Source organism: Panulirus ornatus, chromosome 55, assembly GCF_036320965.1.
Source record: "Panulirus ornatus isolate Po-2019 chromosome 55, ASM3632096v1, whole genome shotgun sequence".
In the NCBI taxonomy this organism is placed as follows: Eukaryota; Metazoa; Arthropoda; class Malacostraca; order Decapoda; family Palinuridae; genus Panulirus; species Panulirus ornatus.
In genome coordinates this window covers 17,111,741-17,138,789 of record NC_092278.1, presented here as the reverse complement: position 1 = coordinate 17,138,789, position 27,049 = coordinate 17,111,741, and the positions used below count along the sequence as shown (strand labels likewise).

At 46.2% G+C, this 27,049-nt stretch overlaps 1 protein-coding gene across 10 annotated transcripts in view; it reads left to right on the top strand.

The window, feature by feature from the left end:
• The window catches only part of LOC139765482 (uncharacterized), an 843,718-nt gene that overhangs the window by 610,516 nt on the left and 206,153 nt on the right, over positions 1 to 27,049 (top strand). For 9 of the 10 annotated variants that reach the window (XM_071692901.1, XM_071692899.1, XM_071692903.1 and 6 more), the window contains exons 12-13: positions 9,648 to 9,683; positions 21,640 to 21,744. In XM_071692901.1, the coding sequence (XP_071549002.1) occupies positions 9,648 to 9,683; positions 21,640 to 21,744 (141 nt within the window). The remainder of the gene's footprint in view (positions 1 to 9,647; positions 9,684 to 21,639; positions 21,745 to 27,049) is intronic. The other variant, XM_071692900.1, reaches the window with a different exon arrangement.

Sequence of the window (27,049 nt, the reverse complement as noted above, 5' to 3'; positions counted from 1 at the left end):
CCTGATAAGTGATAAGGTACTGTAAACCAATTTTGGTGCTTAAAACTGTAAAAGTCAGGCAGCATTTGTTATGTTTTTTATTTAGTTTTTTTTACTTAACTAGAACACAATTGTTCAAACGTTGGATGAGAAATATATTATTGGGTTGAAGTGGTTATGACAGGACCAGAACCAGTTACGATTGCGTATAAACCGTGTGTCCTGACGCGTTTCTGTCTTAAGGCAAGAACTGCGGCCAACTTTCACGACCTCAGAATGCTTCGTAGATTTTCAATTTGTTTTACTCTAGGTCATGCCACAATTTTCGTAGTGAAACGATAGATACCAAGATTCCTGGTTCAGGATTTCACTCTTGGGGCTGTGGATGAGAGAGCACTGAGCCCTGAATACAAGAGAAAGGATGAGTGGTTTGAGATGGAACAGAAGGGAGATGAGACGCCATTTGTCTAAGACGCTCTCCATCCACACATAAGGTACATACACTCACCCACCACCGTACCCATCACATAATAGCCCACACATCCACAGCGGGAGCGCACGCATATACATACATACACACTAAGGGACCGGTAAGCTGATGAGCTAACCACATAGAACTTGTTAATAATTTCGTTTTGCCTTTGTCTCATGAGACCCAGAGATAAACTAAGTTGTTTAGGTGAATGTGATGACCAGAGTTCCCTCCTCGTTGATAGCGCAGATTGTAACAGACATACAAGCGCGCTTTTGCCCCGTACAATTGATCTTTATCACATATTTCACTATAAATGTGACTGCGGTGGGGGTAGTAGTGTGTGTGTAGCACTGTATGTATGTGCGTATGGGTGAGGACAAGTGGAAGTGTATTGTGGGTATGTCAGAGCTGGCCAGGAGAGGAGTATGTGTATATTGGTCATTGTCTGTCTGTCTCTGCAATTTGTCAATGGGGCTTGTTACACACGACTAAAGTTAACATTATTATTATTATTATTATTATTATTAGTGATATTTTTTTATTTATCTTATTTATATGTTATTTTAAGGATGATTTGATATAAAGCTCGACTAAATCATGTTTCATGGTTATTACTGTAGGCATGAATTACCATGATTGAGAGCGCTTGAAGTACGATGGTTGGATTTAGTTTCGTGTGGGTTGGAAAGTGTTGAAGTGAATATTCTTTGAGCAAATATTGATGGAAAACAAACACCATCTTAAGGTTAAGATTTCGTCAGCAGCCAAATCAAACATCCACGTTTACGACAGGGAAGAAAGAAAACAGAGTTCTTATCTCTGTGACGTCGAGGGGAGGGTGAAAGGGGGGACTTGACTTGTTCCTGCACAACTCAAGGGCTCCATGGGGGTTAGGGTGGATGGAGCGAGGGGAAACATTTGTACTCCAAACACTGGCAGCCGAGGGCCGAATATAGCCCCAGCTCCTGGAGAAGGATTAACGCAAATCCCTCGTGTCGTTTAGGATCATTATTCTCCTCTGTTTATTGAGGACGACGACCTAGGGGGAACTTGGGAGAGGAATTGTTCACACCGGGGCGTCGGCATGAGTGATGTATGTGAGGGAAAGGTTCTGAATGGCGCCTTGAATGGGCATGTTTAAGCAGGGAGGAGAGGGAGTGGGAGGAGGTGTCCGATTGGCGCCGCAAGGGGCGGACGTGACACGGGGAGTGACGGCCTCTCAGACGGCCTCGACCCGACTGATGCACTCGAGTGGGAAGCGAAGGTTTCGAACATGGAATAGCGATGTGCTGAGGGTGTCTGTGTTTGTGTCTGTGTGCGGGGGTAAGACGACACCACCTACTTCAGGAGACTTGACTGAGGCAGTAATTACCCTCGGTCGGGTCATGGCTGGCAGGGGATGTAGTATCGCGGTCCGAGATGGCATGCCACGGGTCGGTGCCGTTGTGGAGGTGGTGTCGCGAGGAGGAGGTGTGGCGTAAAGGGTCTGTGATCATGGCCGGTTGTAGTCTCCATGGAAGGGCGTTGTGACAGCCAGGACTGTGATGCGGCGGTGACACAAATTGTGAAGCTGTGACTGTCACCTTTACGGTCTCGTAATTCTTGTGGACGTGTTAGAGCTGTTGTCTTGGCGGCGCAGAGCTGTGACGTGGTTGTTATACTCTCCTCCGCCTCCCTGCGGTGCACGGTTGCATCATTGCTTTGCCGCGGTTCGTGTGTCATGATCTTTTCACACACAGTATCTCATGACTGGGCGATTGAATGTGAACCAAACCTGTGCCACGGATACTGCATCACTGCATCCATGGTTTCGAGAAGTTAATTAAATCTTCAGGTCAGGGGGGTTTAGGTCAGAATCACAAGGCCTTTGAAACTGATAAGTTTCAGGGTGTCTCTATACTCCGTATCTAATGGCTGGGTTGTTCTGCATACAGAGCTCTTCTGCACGTGATGAAATTTTTTGATGTCAGGAGGTCATAGGACACAAGGCTTCGTGCACTGAAGTGGTGCTAGGTGGTTATTCACGGAGTGTCTGAACGCTGGTGTGATGCATGTGGACCTAATACCACAGATGCCTCGTGGATAGTTCTACTTTTGATTCGGTTGATGGATGGGGTCAAAGGTTGCGGTGTTGGGTCCAGTGTGCTGAAATGAATTTTAAGTGTTTTTCTACAAAATGTCTGATAGCTTGAATGTTAGAATGTACAGAATCATTTGTTTTATTAACCTTTTTGAAGTGCCTTACGAACGTTTTTTTTTTTCTTGTTTTTGTTTTATTAATGCAATGATGAATTGATTTATGTTCTATGGCGGTGAATTAAAACTGCCACCTCGTCAGGGTCTCCGTCAGGACCCGCCGATGTAATGCACAGCATGAGTTGTGTTTGGAGGACGCGACACACTAAACGGGCTGTGGAAATGAAGCGGTGTTATCACCGAGCTAAGAACATAGCAGTGTTGTGTGTGACGCCACTGTTCTCAAGTTGCTCCCCTTCTCCTCTCTTCCCCCCCCCCCCTCTTTCCTTGCTGAGCCTCACAATCCATCGTAGTCATGATCTCTATCCTCTCCTCCTCTCCTCTCCTCTCTCTTTCTTCCTCAAACAGTCGTATCCTTCTTGTCTTCTCCACTTACCAGCCTTGCCTATCGACTTTTACGCTACACTGTCTTCCTTCCTCGTCTCCGTGTTTTCAGTTCCTCTTTTTTTTTTCTTCTGTGTACTGCTTAACTCCACCTGTGGTCTTTTTTCAATCCTCTGCATCTTATTTATGACTCCTCGTTTTCCTCCTCCCTCCGTTTTCATCCAGTCCTCCTCCTCACCCACTTCATAGGTCCTAGCCATTGTGTTCCCGGCAAGCACCTTGAGTGAAATCGAACCTAAGGATTCATAAGGATGTATTTTGGTCGATTGTACCAACGCGTGTGAATGGTGAGCCTCTGGAACAACAGAGGAGGAGCTACTGTTGTCTGTGGCTGTAGTGGCACTTTACACAGACCTACCCTTTACCGCCCTCTCTCTCTCTCTCTCTCCACCTAGTGCACTCACTCCACCCTGTCCTACTACCAGTCTTCATCCCATGCTCATTTCCTCCTCCCGTAATGGTGCTGTGTCACGTCTAGGTTACATTTTTTCCCTCCCGAGCCCATGGCTATCATAGGCAGCCAGGGAATTCTTTTTTTTTTATTCCAATCATTATAACTTGATAGGTATATTACTGTGGTAATCTGCCATTGCTTGCAACACACCTCGGTATGGTCTGGCTTCGTGAGTGTTGGTAGTATTGCGTCAAGATGATCATGGCTCTGGAAGGGAAATGGAGAGCATCATCTACTAAAATATTTCTTGAAACTTTTAAGGTTGTCTCTTATTAAGAAAACCAACCTTCTCTCCTCCTCCTCCTCCTCCTCCCTCTTTGTCTTCTCCATCCCTCCTTACCGATGTTACCAAGAGATGAGGAGCGTGTGAGACGTGGCGGGGGGAGGGCGCGGAGGACATGGGGCGCGCCGCCTCACTCACCATACAGGGAAATATGATAAGATTATTCCCGTCTCGCCCGCCGGCAACACCCACTGCATCACACCGGAAGCGAGGGTGGGAAGCTGTCTGGCGAGTCGGGGTTTTTTCTTTTTTCTTTTTTTGGCCCTGCGAAGGTAGGAAGAGGAGGGAGGCGCCACTGGCTGTAGGTAGAGTTCCAAGAAGAGTTTAAATCCTTTGTTGCAGGTCTTGCAGTCGTCACGGAAGGGGAGGAACAATTCCGGGGGGGTTGGGCTAAGAGCCGCGTAGTCGCTACACCAACACGAGACGAGGAAATTCAGGACGTGTATTTTTATACAAAAGGAGGGGACTATTTCTGGGGGCGAGTTCCTCACCTGGCTTAAGTGCAGTTCCTGGGGCCTCTGATGAGCCCTCGTGTGTAAGGACGGTCGAGCGGTCCGTTAAAGTGTGAGGGGATGTGGGCTCTGGTGACGCTTCTCGCTCCTTTGGGGGAAGATATGGGTAGGAGGGACCGAGGAGGCTATGAGGGTGTTGACGGAGGAAGGCACCGAACGTTACACTGTAGGGGAGGCAGCTCCTGTCTCTTGAACACCTGCTCCAACCTTCCACGTCCTCGCCCGACCAGAGGGGTCGTGGATTTGCCTTCCGCGGCAAATCAGCAGATGGTGAAGGTTTTGGGTTGGTCTCGTGACCAGGGACTCTCCTTCCCCCCAGCAGCCTGGGGAGACGGGTGGTGTACGGTGCAACTTCTCACACCCTCGCCTTTGCACACTAATCAGTGGTCATCCATGCTGGATGTCTTGTGGACACACTCCCTCACATTCCACTTCTACTTCATTTATGATTCCCCCTCTTCCCCCATCCGTTTCCCCAGCATTAGGTTTCCATGCTCTTCTGAACATATACCCTTTCGTGTGTCTGTTTCATACTCGACTGCTAGCTCCGTACGTCTCACATTATCCCCTGTTTATGTCGGCCACCACCGTAAATCAGTCCTCTGTCTCCATCTCTAGTACTCATGTTACAGACTTGTACCTCGCTCCCCTGCATCAGGTAGCCTGAACTTCGCCTTAGAACAGTCTCGCCACACCTGCAGCCACATGGCCTTGCTCAGTGCGCCAGCTGCTTGTCTGCCTTTCATCGCCCTCTCAGATCCCTACGCAGCTGTTCCTACACATTCACAAAGAGACTTGAGACAGCAGGTCGTTTGCTGTGCTTTATCAAACCAAATATCGCTCACTAACTCCCTTTTTCTGCTCACTGTCAGACACACGCTCGTGTTAGCTCATGGTTTCAGCTTTGTTTTTCCACTCACTCTTGCAATGCCTTCTTCCCCAGGGCTAGTATCATCTGTATGTACATTTTTCATCCTTTCCCACCAAACTACTTAACGTAGGTTACCCAGACGCTCCTTTCACGTCCATCAGTGAGGAGAGTAAACAGCCTTCTCTCTCTCTCTCTCTCTCTCTCTCTCTCTCTCTCTCTCTCTCTCTCTCTCTCTCTCTCTCTCTCTCTCTCTCTACGTAGTAGTCAGTCCTCCCTTCGTTTGGACGCAAGTTGTCGACTCTCCCCTCTGAGACCCATCAATGCTTCCCACGCACGCCGATTTTTAATACATCTCACCGCCCACCCTTGAATATAATCGGAGATTCGCGATACACGTACACATATATTATATCTCGGCTTAATGAAATTTTGCCCATAAACCTTTTTGCTTGATGTCCGTTCCGCACGAGACCGTCCTTCCTCAGTTCCTGCAAGGCTTCATCCTTCACTGTGCCCCTTAGATTACTAAGATTTTCCTCGGTCGTTCACGGTATAGTGGTCTCCATCCGTTGTTTACAGTCATTCTGAATGTTCGTACCTGTGTAGGGTGGCAAGATCGTTCGTTGTCTCCGTTCAGTGCTTCGGTAAGCTGCCCGTCATATTGGACCCTGATCACCCCTCCTGGTCTCCCAGTTACTCGGCCACTTCTCACGTATTAGTAGTAGTAGTAGTAGTATTGAGGTCATTGTTATTGCATATCCATACGTAGTCTTCAGTGACCCCTTACTTCACTTCCCCACCACCGACTAGTTAGTTTCCCTCTCCGTTTTCTGCATGTAGGCTTCCCCTTCGGCAGCGTTCATCGGCCACTATCGAAAACGTCACCTCCAGTCACTCCGTGGGGAAGACTTCTGAAGTCTGGTCAGCGCAGTGCTAACTGATTTTTTCCTTTTTTGTTCTTGTATATTTCTCTTTTTTGGGGGGGGCTAGAATGGATGGTTATGAAATGATAGAACTATGATTCAGGATGGCAAAAATTGGAGGTCTCTAGTTAGTCTTGAGATGGACTCCATTTAAGCGTCCATTACCCTCTTTAACAGATTTTGTATATATATATATATATATATATATATATATATATATATATATATATATATATATATATATATATAAATTTCATACTATTCGCCATTTCCCGCGACAGCGAGGTAGCGTTAAGAACAGAGGACTGGGCCTTTGAGGGAATATCCTCACCTGGCCCCCTTCTCTGTTCCTTCTTTTGGAAAATTAAAAAAGAAAGAAAAAAAAACGAGAGGGGAGGATTTCCAGCCCCCCGCTCCCTTCCCTTTTAGTCGCCTTCTACGACACGCAGGGAATACGTGGGAAGTATTCTTTCTCCCCTATCCCCAGGGATATATATATATATATATATATATATATATATATATATATATATATATATATATATATATATATATATATATATATATATATATCGCGTTGCAGCTTCGTTGGCCAGTGGTGGTACAAGGCTTCTCGTTAAACAGCAGTATGCACGAGGCTGGTCAATAAGACTGTTGCTGGTCAATAGTGTAAGTTTTCCACACTGAGGAGGATCAAGTGTATATTGGTATGTGTGGAGCGTTGGGGGGCGCTGCGAAGCTACTGGTTGTTACGGAGCCTACCTGAGGTTGTGGCTGAGGTCCTTGAGACATGAGTGTGCCACCGCCGTTGGTTCGGTGTAGTTACTGGGGTGGTTCAGTAACTGCTACAAGTATACGTACGTATGACGTTTCTATTGATGGTAGAAGTAAGAGTGTCAGAGTGCATAGTTCAGTGGTTTAGTAATAGCGTCATGAGCCTCGTTGCACCAGCGAGTGTGTAAGTTATTGTGTGTATGAGGGGAGGAAACATGAGGTGTGGGAACAACCCCCCCTCCTCACGCCCCCTTTTCCTGGCGTTGCCGCCTACGCCACGCTACAACTGTCCCGTAAATAATGCTGAGCAAGTAGAAGATTTCCCCGCCCCGCCTTCCTTAGGCCTGGCCCGAGGGGCGAGGGAGGAAGGGAGATCAGTAAAGTCAGTCCTGAAGGATATTGGACGGTGGGGAAGAGGGGGATGTGGGTGGGGCTCCAGGATGATTGTGTGGGTGATAAAGATGACAACACTGGGAGGGAGAGGGTGAATGTGGTGGTGATATAGTTGTGTTGTGGTGTGGTAGTGTGGCACTTGTGAAAACTGTGGTGGCAGAGGGTCGGTGTCTCTCGTTTTCGTGGGTGGTGTAACGGTCATGGTTGTGGTCTTGAGGCAGTGTGTGGTTGTAAACGGGGGAGTTTGTGCAATGGTCAGGTCGCGTGGTTGATTCGAAAGCAGTATTGTGGTGTGGTGTGGAATAGTGTGTTGGTGATGGTTCAGGCAGCGTGATGGGAGTGTGGTGGTGGTAGAAGGAGGATGGAGGAAAGGGGGCGCAGGTCAGGGGAGCCGTAGATCAGGAGGAAGGAGAGGGGTTTGGGGTGGGTGGGGGAGTTTTGTTGCGGCCGGGAATATGCTGGGAATGTGTGAGGTGTGGAGGAGGAGGAGGAGCACCACCGCCACCAACAGCTGTGTTAACACTCGCATTCACTACCTGAACCTTTCTTGGTGCGCCTCGCCTCGCACTACCTCAAGTACGTATACAAGACCTCCTCTTCCTCCACCTCCTGCGACTCCATTTTCTTCCCCACAGCTTCCTCTCCCACATTATGACTCCTTCCCTCTGCTTCCCCCCCCCCCCCTCTCTCTCTCTCTCTCTCTCTCTCTCTCTCTCTCTCTCTCTCTCTCTCTCTCTCTCTCTCTCTCTCTCTCTCTCTCTCTCTCTCTCTCGCCTGCCACGCCGCAGGTGAAGCTAAAGCATGTTCTGCTACCGTGAATATTGCTCCTTGATCGATAGCAAGTCCGGAGCAGCAGTTATGTGTTGGTATTTTCTTGTAAGACGTGGCGGGATGAGCAGTGTGTGTGTGTGTGTGTGTGTGTGTGTGTGTGTGTGTGTGTGTGTGTGTGTGAGGGGAGGGCGCTGGCGGGGAGGGAGGGAGTGCCACAGTGCCACTCGGCAGGCCACGTGTGCCGGCCCCGGACCAGCGGTGCTCCTTGCCATCCTGCTCCCGCAGCTCTGCCCTTGGCTCGCGCTGCCCCCACTGACCCCGCCAGCACTTGACCTCACTTGCCTCCTGGCCGCCAACAGGTCTTGAGCGAGTAACCAGGTGACTCAGCCCCAGCGACAAAGTTTACCCTCCCAGCGGCTGTTAAGATCAGCGCAGCGGATCCCTCGTGGTAGCACTTACAGTGATTGACCTGTGATAAGTGACTGTTAGAGAGAGAGAGGACCAGTTCCGTGCGCGTATTTACCCCCGTCGAAACAATTTCTCGGAAGTTCATGAATTGTTCGTTACAAATGCACTTCTTGTTACTGTGATGCTGACGGAACACCCCGTGCTCTTCATGACCCAGTCCTCTCCACGGGTCACAAGTTACTACGAAGGAAAAGAAAACAGGTTGATGATTAGACTGAAATGATCTGAAACGAGCAAAGACACTCTGGCATACACGTCGTGTGAGGTGTGGAGAGAACCTTACAAAGCTGACTTGAGTCGTAAGTTATTATGAGGCATTGTTCAGTGTACTGACTGTATGTAGATCGTCAGGCATAGACTGCAGGGGAGGGCGTGGCCGTGTTATCCCGTGGGGTGTTGAGTGTGGGGGAGGGAGTAACTGTGTTGTCTTGTAGTGTGTGTGTGTGTGTGTGTGTGTGTTTGTGTTTACCTAAGAGGGAATTGCTTTACAGAGATTCAACATGACTGCATCTCTGATTGAAAATTACTGTAGGGCTAACCTAACCTTATCCCCTTCTGGAGGAATAGAAGGAAGGTTACTGTGTTGATGATCAGACGTGCGTGGCACAGGTAAGGGAGATTAGTGTGTCTTGTCAGGGCCACAAGTGAGGGCAGCGGGTCTTGCCAGGGCCACAGGTGTAAGTAGTGGGTCTAGCATTTGCCAAAAGTGTGAGTGGTGCTTGTTTTCAGGGCAGTAGGTGTGAGTAGGGGGTCTTGTCAGGGCCACACATATGAGCATTGGGTCTTATGAGAGCCATAGGTGTGAGTAATGTGTTACTAGAGCCATAGATGTACAAAAATCCTCGTGAAACTCAAGTAACGTGATTCTAACCCGGAAAAAAAGACTTTTTTACCCCTGCAGGGTTACGAAATGTGACATGGTGGAAATGGAACGTTTATATCAGCACTCATAGACATTTAGATGTAAGAAATCTTTCTTTTCGTATCTTTCTTTTTTTTTTTTCCTTGTCTGTAACGTATGTTATTGTACTATTCCTCAATCACCTTCTTTCCCATATGTTATGTCTGTTACCATGTTTCTTACTAATTCTTTCCGTTCACCAGGTCTTCTCCATTCATCTGTACGGTACATCCGTAGCGGTACGTGGTTTCCTGTGCATCTCATCTTTATTAATACTTAATTATTTTTTTGCTCCCCCCCTTTTTTTTTAACCGTACTTATGGTTCTGGCAAAAAGCTTCTCACTTTACGAACCGTTTTGCCAGTAGTTCGGTGCCATGACTAGTAGTTGCCATTTTCTATTATAATCCCTTAGATTTGATGCATTTGTGATTTTTATCATTTCTATTTTTCTCTCCCCTTTTTGACTTACAAAGCACTAACTAGTTGCAAAAAAAAAAGAAAAGTGTCCCCAGCTTTGTCCTCCCCAACTCCCAGTAGTTCAGAAGTGCTTCCCTCCCCTCTCTCTCTCCCCTTTCCCCCCAAAACCCCCCCTTCAGATACCCAGCCCTTCTCGCAGATGAGTAGGCCGGCTGTCCATGACTCCAACTGGGACAGCTTAATCCAATCAGCATAACGCAGGACTGCTGCTGCCACATTGAACCCCCCCTCCTCCCAAACCTCCTGAGAGTGACAGCTTTCATCCAATCAGCTTAACGCGCTATGCTTCCTCTAACCCCCCCCCCCCACTCCCCCAAGCCCTCCCATTTGCACGCATGCCTTAAGTCGTAGTCTGATGTGCTCGTGGTTTTCTACTCTTTTGCCCCAAGTCACGCCATGCTCGACTGCTGTAGCTAGGAGTAGACTGCGGTATCATCTGGAATGCGATGTGTGTGTGTATATCTGTTATGGCTTCTGCTGAGAGACGTTTGGCTGGTGTGAGAGAAACGATACCTGCTGGGTAACCAGTATGGCCCCGCGTAGCACAGTAGGCCCTTGGAGATCGCTCTGTTCTTCGTCGTCGTCGTCGCCTTCGTCGGGAATCATATTCTAAACCTTCGACATATTCTTGGTCGAGGCTTGAAGACAATCAGCTCCTCATATCTGTTTGTTTCCCACAGTTTAAAGAATTTGAATAGTATTAGACGCAACTTTAGTTTGGATCGTGCCTGAATTATTTCACATACATAAACCTTTCACCTCTAAGTCAGTCTGCCTTCTGTCTTGAAGGTCTGTTCGATTCTTTCCCAGAATCGAATGGCGTAAGACTCATAACTCAAGTTTGGCTTTTAGTATGATTATATAAAAAACCTTAACCTGGAACTTAACCTTAGGAACCTGAACTACTTTGGATCTTGAGAAGGAAGTCCCAAGTGTTAAGACATTGTAGCGATGATGCACACTGCTGAAACACTCACAATGCTGAGGCCGTCTTGTACTGACACCTCGTAGCTCACAACGCTGAGGACGTCTTGTACTGACACCTCCTGGCACTGAGGCACCTGGCTAGAAGGCTTCCAGGATTCAGGAGACTCCTGGCGCAGAGGCTTCCGTCTCCAAGAACTAAAGCAGTACAAAGGGGCAGCTGACGAGGACGTGCCTCCATCGATGAAAAGATGTCATAGAGAAGACGTCTGTGGGCGGAGGGCCATTGTTGTCCCGGCACTGGCGTTGAAGGCGTCGTCAAAGGCGCTGAAATGTTTTTTTCCCTCAGTAAATGCAAAGTTTTCTTCTTTTTTTTTTTTTGATGTCATTCATGTGGATGTTGATTACTTATGTAACACTGGATGTGAGGATTGACGACTTGTGTATGTTATATACAGCTTCACAGTAACGTCCATTGCATAGCCAGAGGATTAAATGTAAGCTGGTGGTTGAGTGAGATGATCAGTGACTGATCCCTCTGGGCCATCGCTGAGGATTATAGATCATACAGGCAATGTTGACCTGGTCAATAATTACTGGGTAACTTAGTTAGTGCCGGGATGAGCTCGGCACAAGTAACACAGCTCAGGACTGTGGATGATGAGACGCAAGGGTGACGTTGTGAGGATGATGCCAACACCTGGCATTCCAGTTGAGGATGCAGGAGACAAGATGATGAAAAGAGATTGGCGCTGTAAAACTTAACTCAGCTTGGGGTATCCTGGCTCAGTACAGGAACAAATGGATAATCAGACACTTGATGGCATAACTTACCTCAGGACAGCAGGTGGATAGGCGTGACACCACCTGAGCTAGGTAGTACAGACAGAGGTCGTGTCCCCAGCGCCCAACAGCAGACGCTCAGGTACTGATGATTTGGAGGAGGAATATTATCCTGCATTTCTCAGTATATGGATTGGAGACGGTCGCAAAGTAAGTGAAATTGGGAATGAGGACTCGGCCAGCGAGGTAGGAGTTTGAAGAGAACATCTGTACCTCTTGGATACATGAGCGCATCAGTGGTGAAGGAAATAGAAAACTGTATTGAGGCAGGAACTAGAACAGGGCAGTGAAGGAGGATTAAGAGGAGGGCAGGATGACCCTAGAGCGAACAATGAACTAGACACTGATAGCGGGGTCAAAAGAATCTAGAAATCTGGGGTGATTTTGTCGTTAGAGAGCATGATGTTATAGAACCTACGAAGAAGAGACTATGGTTGTTTGCCAGCAGACACTCCACTCCATCAACACAACCTAACCCTCACTTAGCCACACGTCCGGACGCATGACCTCCCACACACTCATTCCCTTAGTAAGTACATCGGCTAACGAGGCCTAGACCAACGCTAATAGGAGCGTTGCATTAGCGGAGAACATTAACTCCCTATACTCTATAATAGCAACATTTACATTAGGGGACTTGTTACATTAGGTAGCAAGTCCCAGGGAACTTGAGTGTGTCTGGTTCTCTTGTTTTCTGTTATGGAAGAAGCGTATTCGAAGATTGGAAGATGGATGCAGCTCTGCTCCTTCTCGTCTACTAGCCTGCTGCATTGGCACTAAAAAGAAGAGCACATTGGCCTCTTAATTGTTACTTTTACTAACGAGAGTAAATGAAAGATGTCAGGGGTAAAGGGACAGACTGCCCTTGCCCTAGGGAATAACAAAGCGGCTTCATAACCACGTCAAAAGGGATGAGTGCAGCCACGCCCCAAACTGTCGCACCTACGTTCGACATTGTCGCAAGCACCACCACCCCAGACCCTGCGCTGTCGAAGCTACATGGACGTTCTTCTCGTTCATAGAAATTTAGTGGAGAACTAACGCGTGTTATGATCATAATTCGTTGAATTCCCGACGGTGGCTCTCAGATCTGGCTCTTCTTAGGGTAGAAGTTGTGTCAAGGAGCTCGGGCCGAGCCATGCGATGGGCCAGTGGCGTCGTCACGGTGATGCCGATTTCGGAGGAAAACGGGTATTCGCTGAGGGGGGGACTTTGGTGGAAATAAGTGATGTTTTAGTATGGGAGATTAATGTAAGAGCCTAGAATAAGTGTGGATAGATCGTGTCATACACTTATGTGGTTATGGCGCCTTGGTTAGTGACTGTGCTGTCTACCATGTTTTGTAAGACTGGTTCCCTACCCCAGTGTAAGGTTCTCTCACTTAATGATTAACTCTACATGTGGCGAGGGAACCGCAGCGTATCGCACGGGAGGAGACTGATGTGTTACCCTTTTGTACAATAACCTCCACCTCTTCTGCCCCAGTTGCCTCCATGCATCATTTCAGTTTCCTGTCTAAAAATGCCTCCTCTCTCTCTCTCTCTCTCTCTCTCTCTCTCTCTCTCTCTCTCTCTCTCTCTCTCTCTCTCTCTCTCTCTCTCTCTCTCTCTCTCTCTCTCTCTCTCTCTCTCTCTCTCTCTATCTATCTATCTATCTATCTCTCTCACGTACCATGGGATACCCAGCCAGTGTTGGGGATTATGCCCGTCGGGATGTTATTGTCATACATCTACACCTTTGAAGTGCACCAGTGTTCTTGGTTGAACAGGAATTCTGATAAAGATTTCTGAGTTTAAACTTAATAGGTTATTTAGGGTCACTTTCCCTGTTCCCCCACGAACCTCACCTCGGGCGAATTAGTGTTGGTCAGAATCCTCGCTGTAAACGGCGGGAGTCGAACACAAGCCAACCGGAAATTTCTTCGGCACATTCTCGCCGATGCCACCACCATGAGTGGTGATTCCGTAGGCCCTACCTCCTCACACACTCACACTCGGCTTCTTAATGGATTAATCCCCATTATATATATATATATATATATATATATATATATATATATATATATATATATATATATATATATATATATATATATATATATATCCAGAAGTCCTCCATTTTCCTGATTTCTTTTCAACTTAAGCCAACTGACTCTGTCGCATCACTCTCCCGCCTCCGGCTCTGTTGCTAAGACTATCGGTGTGTGTCGGACTTAAAACAGAGCTGCGCTTCTCTCCCGTTGTCACGAATATGACCCCCAGAGGCCACGCCAAGGCAACAGGAAATTCTCTGCGTGGCATAAATAGGTCTGTAAAGCGATGCAGATAGGAGGACGCGGCGACGGGGCCCTTTCCCTCCTTAACCAGAGGAAGGGAGGCCCGCACACATCGGGCCCTTCACTCCAGACACCCTCGTCCCTCTCACGAGGCAGCCACATTAAGGCAGATTAGTGGAGTGGGAAAGGGAAGGAGGGCCTTATAAATTGTCGTGAGGGATAAGCCCTTGGTAACTAGGCTGTCGAGGGCGTGTTGGACTCCAGCTGGTGCTCAGCAGTCGCGACAGGAGGAGAGGGACAGGGACTGGGGAGGTGGTGGGTGTGAATTGGTTCATCGAAGAAAGGAGACGACGCGGAAAAAGATCCACATGTACGTACGTTACTGTGCCTAGGAGAACAGATGGCATACAGATATAAGTAATGGTAGTTACCTCGTCAGTTGTGCAAGATACAGTGACACACGCGACACTGGGAGTGGAAGAAAATGAAGACATTGGAATTATTAGAATGGCGGGAGTGAGCGGAACACAGATGAGCAGACGGGTATCCTAGATTTGAGGGTGTTTTGTTATCAGAGAGGCACGAGTGAGGAAGGAATCTTTCAATTTCTGTAAATTGTAGAGGACTTTGTCTAGAGTGAAAACGACGCTTTAGAGTGCAAAACTCCCACTTGTTAGAGATATTTAGCGGTAGTCCACTCCTACTCCTCTGCGTAAGGTACTAATTAGTGAACAAACACTAGAGCGTTAACGTTCCGAATTTCTGCGTAAATAAGCCTATTTTTTTTTTTTTTTAGCGTATCAGCATTTTATGTAGTACTTTTAGAAAGTAGACTGTTTGATGGCAACTGAAGCTGGTTTGACTTTTCTGTTAGTGTAAAGTTGGTTCAACTTTTTTTTTCTGAGCAGCTGGTTAGTTATGCAAACCCAGGACCCCCTTTTTTATGGAGCTCTTTCTGCGCCTAGGCAGTACACCACGAAGCAGCAGGGTAAGTTAGACGTTTTTGTGGGACGAGCCATTCCTGGACGATACTGTATTCTCTTGCGTCCGCTGACGATGATACACCGTCCTTCAGCTGGACCATTGGCTCACGGTGTTCCCACTTGCAGCCGGAGTCTGGGAACACCTGGTACTGACCACTGAAGTTAGTGTATGTCAGTGGGGTGTATATATATGGCCTTGGAGAGTCTTCAGGTAATTCCTGTTCTCCAGAATTCTTTTAAATTCCAACCCATCAAGTGGGGGCGATATAATGACGGCCAGGAAGCTAGCTGTCTTCTGAGAAACTCTATAAGCCCCGTAAGCGATACAACTTCGTCCCTTCTTCATTTCTGTGTCAGTGGCAGAAAGTTGAGGGGAAACCTTTGATGCCCTTCTCACAGAGGCATTTGGAACAGTTGTTGGGCCCGGTGAAGCCTGGGTATTACAGCTCTGCCATTCCGATAAAGTCCAACGTAAAAGGATGAGGATCGATTGAACATCATTGGATTCAGAAGTCTGTCGAGCCAAGGCTCCAGGCATGACCCCCGGAAGATCATGTAAGGCTCCGTCCGCGTCTTCGTCTCGAGCGTAGTTCAGCCGTGGACGTTAGTTCCCTTGTGGACTCGTCTCTTGTCATCGTCCTGTCCCTATCGTTCAGTTTTCTCTTCGGCTTTGTGATATATTATTTCCAGTCATTTTTTTTATTTATCTTTTTTCCCCTTTTTCTGTTTTGTGTCATCTTCTGTCCACCCTCTTGTCGTTGTTTCATTTTCTCCATCAACCTCTTTTCTCCTCACTTTCTCCTCTCCTGTTTTACATTCCTCCATTTATTCATTCTCTCTCTCTCTCTCTCTCTCTCTCTCTCTCTCTCTCTCTCTCTCTCTCTCTCTCTCTCTCTCTCTCTCTCTCTCTCTCTCTCTCTCTCTCCTGCTTCTGTGTTCTTTTCATCTTCTCTTTTGTCTTTTTTTTTTGTTCCTCGTCCATTACTCTTTCTGGGGTAACTCCATTTTCTTTGAACGATGTCTTTCGAAGATTTTTCCCTCCGCACCTTAATTTTGGGTGTGGGTGGCCCACCTGCCGCTTCGTCATCCCACCAGACGCCCACGCACCACATCGTCATCCATCAGTCGCTCACCTGCCACTGTCACCCATCGGCCATTCTCCTTCCAATGACAAAACAGAAACAGAAAAAAAATTGTCATCCACCAGCCACAAGCCGCCAGCCCAAGCCTCCCCAGCCGCCCGCTGGTCGTCACCAATAACTCCACTCCCTCCCTCTCTCGCCTCCCTCCCTCTCTCGCCTCCCTCCCTCCTCACCTTTATGACGGCTGCGGCAAATTGAGTGGCGAGAGAAACAGGTCATGTCATTAGGCGTTATGTGGTAGAGCCCCTCCACCAAGGGTGTGATCAGGGGAAGGGAAAGTGGCAACTTTTATAGCCGTTCCTTGCCGTAATTGTAGCTTTGGGTATATTAAGTAAATTACTAATTCTACTTATCAAGGTGATTGAAGTGTTGACACATTTACGATAAGAATTTTTTTCGTCTTTTATGCAGTCATTTGTTATCGTTTTCTACACCTACACGAATTTGTATCGTTTTTTTTTTATTTTACACATTGGGCCTGTAAGATAAGCTGCTATATATTCCGTTCTCGGTTTTAACATTTGAGATGTAAATTCAAGGATTTAGGGTGGTGTACCCTTAAAGATTTCATTGCGGCGACATCCATTCTCTAATTTTGCTTAAAGAAAACGCTAATGACTGATGCTCGAGACTGATGGGTCTATCGCGCAAATATTACATTTAATACGGTTTGTAAATTGAGTAAAATTTCACATTCATCGCGACGGTGTACAGTGAATAGTGCTATAACAATGTCTTGTGCACTGTTCCTCTCCTTTTTTTTTCCACAGCCGTCGGGCCTCTAGTAGGAGAAAATAAGTTTTGAATGAAAGTTTAGAAGCTCGCAAACTTTTTCCCCCCCTTCCTCTCCCCGCAATAAAAAAAAAGAGTTCGAAAGCGGTCAAAGTGTTAAAAAGTGGCGTGCCTGATCACGGCGACAATGAACCTTAATTTCTGCCTCGTCTGGCTGTGAGAAGTTACGACATGCCTGCCCCTCTCGCGCTGTTGTTTGTGTGGGGTTGTGTGCTGGTTGTAGGGGGGTGTGGGTGGTTTTGTGCTGGTTTTGGGGGGAATGAGTTGTGTTTTGGGTGTAGAGAGTGGGTTTTTTTGTCTTGTTTAGGGTTTAGTGTCTCTTGGTTTTGGAGGCGTGGGTTGTGTCTTTGGTTGTGGGACGAGTGAGTTGTGTCTTTGTTGTTGGAGAATGTACACTTCAGTCCCACCTCAGAGATACGCAGCGAGGATAAAACAAAAGAAAACGGAGGAAAGTAAGATTGGGAAGGAAGGTTTTGTTCTGTTATTTTTAACAATAGAGAACTCTAGCCTGGGATCCTGTACTGCTTCTGTGCGTATCTTGAGATGGATTGGCGTCGGCGCCATAAACTGTGTGCGGTTGGTCACTATCCACAGATTATTGAAAAATTGAGGTGTTTATATTACAAGAGAGTTTCCATATATTTTTTTCTCATAGAACGTAACATAAGGTGAAATCGTAATTAGATTAGAGTTGTTATTGCACGTTATTGCGCCTGGTTAAAATGACCCAGGTCACCTCCAAGACCAGCCCAGTTCGCTCTCAGGGCATTGGGTCTTCTGTCTATAACCAATATCAAACGAGGTCAGATGCAGGTCAGGTCAGTTCTTATATGCACTGAAATAAACACCAGTCCATGTTTAAGTCGGCTCCCCCGAGCTAAGTAGAGATCTTTAAGGCCAGATGACACTCCTGTCAACACACCGAATCAGGTCAATCTCAAGATAGACTATTACCACCCTGTCGAATATTAGGTCAGGTCTACCCGCGCTGAGCAAGGTAAGCCACAGAGACGTGTTGAAGAATAATCTGGACCAGGTCAGCACTTTAGAATGGGAACTTTGACCCAAGTTCACTCCAAACCACATCAGCGTATGTGAATCGGGGCAACACCAGGGTCATACAGACTTACGGATATGACTGCATATACGTTTGTGTGATGGTGACGTCCTCATGTGACGCCGTCTGTGACGTCTTTGTTAATGTGGCGCCCCCTCCGGCGTGCCTTCGTAAATCACTTGCGACGTGACGTTAATTATTTTGTTGGCCGCTTAATGGAGAATCCTAGTTTAGAGTGATATTACCAGACTCATCTAATTACAGTCCAGGTCTTTGTTGTTGGCGATTGTGGATCGTGTGGCGGGCGCGGATTTAATGCGGTTGCCATGGTGACCGGGATAAATGATATGGGGCGTGACTCGTTTCTCAAAAATTCTCTCCATTAAGTGTACCCTGTTATCTGACGTTTTCTTTCATATATTCTTACAGGACACACACACACACACACACACACACACACACACACACACACACACACACACACACACACACACACACATATATATATATATATATATATATATATATATATATATATATATATATATATATATATATATATACGAACAAAGTGCATATGAACGCGCACCTATAAAGAACATACAAACTTCCAGCAGCGGTAGCGCTCCCACTTGTTGCATGGGGGTCCCGGGTTGGATCCTGGCTGTTGGAGGTTTGTATGATATATATATATATATATATATATATATATATATATATATATATATATATATATATGATTATTTTTGTGTTGGTGATTCCCTGTCATTATATTTCTGGTAGAGACTTCTTCACTCGTCAGACCCCTTCTCTTGTATATTCTCTACTATCATACAACTTTTTGAACATATGTATATTGTTCACATGTGCTATTTCATAATTCAACTTGTTCCGTTCATCAACAGTTACACTGTAAAGGTAATTTTGTACATCTTTTTCAAACAAATTTCATACATCATTTGTATATCCTGGCCTCACGCTATTCTCTCCTTTCGAAAAAGTTTTCATTGTTGTCATCAGACTGATTGAATTACTTACAAGGTTCTGATCAAGTCGCCCTTTACTCATGTCTTTACATGGTAAACAGATCCTTTGGCCTGCAACCTGCCATTGTATCTCACATGTATTGATTACGCTGTATCAGTGTATTGCGGAGCGAATGTTATAACATGAAAGGCTGTGTTGAGATGTAACGTCCCACTGAAGAGAATTGAAATCTGCTTTTAATCGTTGAACTTGGGTCCGCACATGTGACAGAAGGATTCACTTGCTTTTATATAGTTGATTATGTGTCCCCTAGTATCCAACATTATTGATATTTGATAAACTTTCTTGAGACCTACGAATATGGACCATAATGTAGGCTCCCATGGAAGGATGGGAACGTTTTCTTTGAGCGCACGTTTTCTTTCACCGAGCTGCTGTCAAATTCTCCAACGTCTTTGATCCCTGGGGCTTTTCTTTGTTTGCGTGCCGCTCTGTCGTATGATACTTATGAAAACGATTTTGTCCTCTTTTATCTTTCTGGCGTTAAAGAGGAATAGTATGAAGCGCATTGTGTCGACCGAACTTCGAATTTCTCTTGATAAAACTTCCGAGAAATTGAGATTGGTTGACGGTCGTGTATATATATATATATATATATATATATATATATATATATATATATATATATATATATATATATATATATCCTGCCGAGGTGTCCTTCAGTTAGAAAAGTAACTCCACTTCCTGATATGAGTTTATCATCAGCTTTCAATTTCCCGTGGATGTCTACTGCCACTATATACACTCCATTAATCCTCCTCTCTCTCTCTCTCTCTCTCTCTCTCTCTCTCTCTCTCTCTCTCTCTCTCTCTCTCTCTCTCTCTCTCCTCCCTCCCCCCTTCGACGTCTTCCCTGGTCGGTTCTTAAGTGCTTCAATTTCCTCCATATTCACACTCGTAATCTCCGCTTGGTTCTTGTAACCAGCCTGTCTTACCCAGCCTCCATCACTACTCCACCATCGACCGTTTTCTTCCTCATTCTTATGATTTCCTACAATGTATTAGTCTCGGGCGATCTTATTTTTATTTAAACTTTTTTTTCCTCATGTTGTCTCATGACCTTGTCTGGTCTTTGTATATTCGGCCGTCTTCTCTTATTGACATTCATACACACACACACACACACACACACACACACACACACACACACACACATGGTCATAATGCCTTCTGGTTATATACTGCGAGGGGAAGGCGATACAGGGAGAGGGAGGGAGAGGCAAGACAATAGAGGTAATATAGGGAGTAAGAGGGAGTGTGGCGGTGGGTGAGAGGGAGGCAATACCAAGGAGAGGGAGAGAGGAAGGGGGTGGTAATGGAGACACACACACACACACGGAACCTGGGAGGCAGTACGGAAAAGAGATGAGGTCTAGGAAATACAGACAGTATATGTTGGATGGGGAGTCGGCTGTACACTGTGTAACGCGTACCTGAAATGGAAAGGAGATTGTAAATTTAGTCTTATTATTATACCTCATTAGGGCGACGATAAGACGCTTGGTTATCATAGCGAGGCGTTTGACTTAACCCATAAGAGTTAGTTCAGGCCATCATAACGAAACTCTGATATCTATTAAGACACTTGTACAATTCTCATGGTAAATTTAAAGTATTACCGCATCCATATGTGTGTCCTTGTTCTTATATCTGTCACGTTAATAAGAATTTTATTCTGTAATAGGTTACCAGATCATCTCCCTGGAGTGACCGTACAATCCTGAAGTATGATGACATATTGTACAAGCCTGAAAAGAACGGTTCATTTGTTATATGTGTATTTAGTATAGTTCCCTATGGAATGTTTTACAAAGAACCAGAATAAACAGGTCGCCGATTCAGAGAAAACGGCGCATCTCACCCCGAGGCGATGGGGTGACTTATGCTGTATTTTGGGGTGACATGCTCTATTTCCATTAGTTCCTCCTAGATTGATGCGTACATTGAGAGCCTTCTAATTTGGTGATTTTCACTTAAGGATTCATTATGATGGTGATTTCTTCTCAGAATTGTGAACTTCTTTGTTTGGCGCATTCTAATAAGAGCTTGTTCGATATCTTTATGATTTCGGCATGATCTTGTGAAATGGCGTACAGTACAATGAAATTTTCAAATTTCAGTTGACACCCTATTCTAATTTACTTTTAGGTGAGGCCATATGATTCATTTAATAGAATTAGAATACCCTTTAAACTGAAGAATTTTACTGTTGGAAAATAGGCCTGAACACTCAATGTAAGTTATACTAGAGCTGGAGAGGCAAGTTGCTGGGTTTCGAAGTAAATATTTTTTGCAGCATATTAGGAAGTGGTGAGCGGAGGAAAGGACGAGGAAAGGAAGTGGAGAAGTTTAATAAGAGAGAGAGAGACTTGTGTACAATGCTGTGGTATTTATTCATCTTCCTCACTACTACTACTGTTACTACTATTACTACTACTACTACTACTACTACTGCTACTACTACATATTGCTGCTACTACTGCTTACTACTATTACTATTACTACTACTACATTAATGATATTACTTTTACTGCAGCTGATATAATTAGTATAACTATTATTATTATTATTATTATTATTATTATTATTATTATTATTATTATTATTATTATTATTTGCCTGACTAACGGTGGATGTGTTCTGCGTTGCAGCCTGAAGCTCTGTGCGAGATCGAGCAAGTGACGGGGGTTCGGGTGAGCCGGGAGGACGAGCTCTCCTACCGGGTCGAGATCTCTCTCAAAGACCCAGACAAGGAGGTGAGTACAGCCCACAGCCATTCCTTTTAATACACGCTCGGTAATGTACCGACGCCTCCGCCGCATCGCGTTACGCCTTCGCGTAACGCCGGAGGAAGGTCGTGAAGGGCACTTTGGAGATGGAGGATTCTGGTAACATGTGCTTTGATTCACCTGATTGTTTTGGCAGTCCAGTGGTTAATATTCGCGGTGAGGGAGAAAGTATTTGTGCTGTTAGTATTTATGTGGAAGATTAAAGGACGTCAGGAGGCCAAGATGATAGCATCTTGGTAGGTAAGTAAGGTGGAGAGGTAAGTGCTGAGCCAGTTAGTGTTTTTGTAAGGGTTGAGGGAACGTAACTTTGGGCTGGACTGGTGATGATGCGGGTAAGGGTAACGCCAGATGTCTTAGTCAGACTTTGATAGCGAGTAAAGATTTTTGTAACTTAATAGACCGAGTCGCCAACATAGTGGGGGTAGCTTGAGCTATTGTTCACTCTCTTCTCCCCAGCTTTTATTATTGTCATCCAGTTGCGCGATACATTTCATTTTAACAAATTCTCATAAACCCAGTGATGGTCGGCCAGGCGTTGACATTTTGTGACCCGGGACGATACATCACTGTGATAAACATACAGACGTCGGGTTAGCCAGCCACACCTATGGTAGGGGAGCGCAGCAGTGCTGGCTTGTTCACTGACACCCATACTACAGGGTAACTGGAACATTGCCCTTCACCACGTTTTGCCATAGTTTAGGTACCCTTTTGATCGCCGAGCTATAACTCGAGTGGAGGTGTAGCTTTAGATGGAGGGGTGGGCTCCAACGTAAACAGTTGAATTTTCTGAGATTATTTAATCTCTGAGTTATAACTCGAGCGGAGGTCAAGATTTAGAAGGTTCGCCCTGACATGAATTAGATGATATTCCTAGATAATTGCCGTCTGGTTAGCCACTTGGGTAACCATCTTGGAAAGATGTAGTTTTCCACGAGAAGTTTGGGAAGAGAAAATAGAACTACAGAATTGTTGAACCGATCGAACACAATGTACACTCTGGGAGAGGTGCAGTTGGCCCTTGGGAAGCAGCCTGAGGAGAGAAGAAATTATATTTTTGGAAAAATGGAGTATTTATGACCCCCTTCGAGCTCACCGGTACTACCCTTGGCTGTCGTGGCATGACCTCTGACCTGACCCTTAAAAGTTCAGGACAAAGGCCAAACCATCGTGTCCATGTGTGGTGAGGGGTCGCACCGCCGTACCCAAAGGTGTCATGGTGCATAATACACCACATTGCAAACATCGATTCCTTTAAGTTATTTATCAGTTTCCTCTTTTAATTGTTCTACTTTTTGCTTTTGTTTGTAACATTAGTTTGTCACACACACACACCCTCTTGCCAGTGTTCCCCTGAGGCGGCTGGGATGATGGTAAAGTCTCTACTGGTGCAGGAGGTGGAGGCCTTGTTACTATATCCTTGCTCTTCCTGTGATGGACTGTATTCGTTACCGTCCACTTGATTTTTTTTTTTCTTGAAAAATTCCGAAAAACATGGTTCTTTTTTTTTTCCCGTACACTAAATGTAACAGCTGAAGACTCGAGTGTGAGCAAACGAAGCCATTGTTCGTCAGTTCCTGACGCTTCCGAGTACAGATGCGGGTGGGGACAATTAGCTGAAAAGAAACTAAAGTTCAGATATCGTTTTCTTTTTCTCTTCTTGTGGACCTCCGTGAAGCCGCTGGTCTTGTCTTTTGTTATCCACGGGCCGTGGCTCGGGGAAGTCAGGGCCTTAAGCAAGGTTTCATTGTAGGGGAAAAGGAGGGCTAAAGGAAAAAAAATGGTTTTTCTCAGCCATCATTTTCGGTCTTTGTTGGGTCGCAAGACCGTCAGGATCAGAGGCTCACCCGTTTAGTCCAGGTCACGATGTACAAAATGGTACGTTGGATTCCTGAGGATAGTTAGGGGATTATCTCCTATCCATTCGAGAGGATAGTGGGGCTGTCCCCATGTCCAGTGAGGGGCTAGTGGGAGGTTATTGCTCCTGTCCACTTCGAGGGAAGTGGAGGGATGTCCATGAGGAATTTAGAGGGCTATCCTCGTCCTCTCTCAGAACAGTAGAGTGCCCATCCCCATACATCGTAAGAAGAGTGTAGGTCTCTCCTCATACAGTTGGATGGATATATCACCAGTGGCTAGGCTTGGGTGTTAGACTAACCTCGCCAGTTGCTATGTTAGGCGCCGGGCTTGCCTGCCCTACTAGTTATCGAGCTAAGCTTACACCCTAGGCTGGCCTCGCCTGTCTGCTCTGCTAAGCTGCCCCTCTCACCTGATGCCACAGGATATTAAAGCCCCTGCCGGCCATCACAAAGGCAGGCATTACAGTTATGAAAAGACTTTTTACCTTTGTGATAGAGTCATAAATGAATTGTGAGGGATCGGAAGCCAGTAAAGATTATTCTGTGATCAGGTATGTTTCTGGTATACAGCCATGAACTGCCATGAGGAATGCGGTTGCGTGTGTATGTGTGTGTGTGTATGTGTGAGGTAAAGCGTATGGTTGTGTGGTAGTATGTCTATGGGTAGAGGTAGAGCTTAAGGTTGTAAGTCTATGGAGGGGAGGTAGAGTGTATGGATGTGTGGTTGTGTATATGGAGGTCTAGTTGAGTGTGTGAATGTGTGGTCGTGTATTTGGAAGGCTGGTAGAGTGTGTGGTTGTGTATGTGGAAGGCTGGTAGAGTGTGTGGTTGTGTATATGGAAGGCTGGTAGAGTGTGTGGTTGTGTATGTGGAAGGCTGGTATAGAGTGTGTAGTTGTGTATGTGGAAGGCTGGGAGAGTGTGTGGTTGTGTATGTGGAGGGCCGATAGAGTGGTATGGATGTGCCAGGGCTGAGGCACTCACTCGGGTGTAATTTCGAAGATCAAGACAAAAGCCTGAGCTGAACGAACGGCTCTCCATTCCATCCTTTGTCCCCTCTTGCCGCGCTTTTGTGTACGTCATGTAGGGTGTGAAGCTCTCTTGGGGGAACCTACTGCTGTTGGCTCAACATTACTTAGTCGGTCATTGTCTGTTAATGTGCCGTCTGCAGCGGTATAACTCTGTGAAGGCACTGTGTATAACATTGCTCATTAACATAATCCATTACATATTTTTTTTTTCATGTGAACACTCTGCTGTTATACATATAAGACCCGTGTGCTCGTAATTCATTTTCCTAGGTCTTGGATCACACTCTGGTGAAAAGCATCACCGCTGATCCTGCTTGATGAAATGATAGCGAGCGAGCCAGGCAGGTCGTCGACAGCGCTGTGTAGACGATGCCTCGGTTGAACAAAGGGGCGACACTTCGAGCGTGTGTTGGCATCGTGGGATCCCTGGCACGGCCCTGGTTGTACAGGGTTGTGTACGTAGGCTGTGCAGGGTTGTACGTAGGTTGTACAGGGATGTGTACATAAGTATACAGGGTTGTACGTAGGTTGTGATGGGATTTATGTAGGTTGGAGACGCGCGTAAACAGCGCGAGAGCATAATGTTCGTCTCACACACGCGATTAATCATTATATATATATATATATATATATATATATATATATATATATATATATATATATATATATATATATATATATATATATATATATCAAACCCTCCCCACCTACCAAGAAAAGAACTGGTAAGGCTTCTCTCTCTCTCTCTCTCTCTCTCTCTCTCTCTCTCTCTCTCTCTCTCTCTCTCTCTCTCTCTCTCTCTCTCTCTGACATTCACTTTACCATTGCTTTCCCCCTCTGTGGTGTCCCCTCCCCCCATGGCTTTCATACCTCGTTGACTTTCCCTTATCGCTCTTGCCTCTGTGACCTTTCCTCCCCCTCTCTTGACTTTCCTTTCCCTTTGGTTCTCGTTCCTGACTTTTCCATATGGCTTTCCCCCTTCCTGTGTCATCCCATTTCTCTCTTTCCCCTTCTGTATCATCTTTTTACCCCCCTTCCATTACGACCTCCATTCTCTCATGGCCCTGTCCTTTTGAAAAGTCTTTTCTTCCATGGCCATTCCCCTTTTGGAACGTCTCGTATCCCATAACCCCGCCCCTTCTATAACATCTGTGGCTATTTCGTTTCAACGTGGATATATTCTCCCCCCCCCTTCCCTTCTCTCTCTCTCTCTCTCTCTCTCTCTCTCTCTCTCTCTCTCTCTCTCTCTCTCTCTCTCTCTCTCTCTCTCTCTCTCTCTCTACCACTGTGGCTCTGTACCTGACCTCCCCCTGCGGGCGCCCCCTCTTGGCCTGGGACCTCTTCAGATCATGACTGTACGTAGCTCTTCACTTATCCACTCCGGTGACACACACACAGGAACCATTCCCTCCCATTGATTCCTCCGCTGCCTCCTGATCCCGAGGCTCAAGACGCTGCAGAAGGAGGGTGCCGGGTAGGTGTTGGGGAGGCGAAGTAGGGCGCGTGGTTAGATGCCGAAGAAGGGTGGCGAGTAGATGTTGGAGAAGGAGTAGGGAGATGGCTTTTTGGGAGCAGGAAGAGAGTGCTCTGTAGATTTTGGAGGAGCAGGGTGCTCGGTAAATATTGGAAGAGGAGAGGAAGGAGGAGGAGGAGGAGGGAGAGGTTGGTCGGTAGATTTTGGAGGAGAAGGGTGGTAGGTAGATGTTAAGAGATGAGAATCGTGGCTCTGTAGATGTAGGAGGGAGAGGTGGAGGAGGAAGAGGATGCAGACTGAATGGTCGTAGAAGAGAAGCAGGAGGAGAGGCTGCTTCTCATACAGGCGCTACACTCACACCCGTCTCATCCACATCGCATACTGTCACTTCCCTCACTCACACACACACACACACACACACACACACACACACACACACACACACACACATTTGCATAAGGGCCCGTGAAAATATGAAGACGGGCAGAGACAAAGCCGAACAGACAGTCAAACATAGGCAGTTTAAGAGGACGTGAGGTGCTGTTTATCTTGGCTGTTGTGGAACGCTATAACGTGTTTCGCTCTCTCTCTCTCTCTTCCCCCCCCCCCCCCCCCCCGACGTATAGTAAGGTTATTTGTGTATTTATCAGGTCACGGGGAGAGGTTTAACAGGCCACATGAGGTTTACCCGAGTCACAGAGAGGTGCACCAGGTCACAGGAATTTTACCAGGTCGCAGAAGCTTTTATCTTCAAGGTATCTACGAGAGAGAGAGAGAGATTTCGACGCACACAAAACACCTTTCACTTTGGACTCGTAATTCCTATTTCCATCGATGAGCAGAACTAATCACCACATTATTGGCTGCCATGTGGTCAATATTTGTTCATTTCCTGCAGCATCCTGGCGG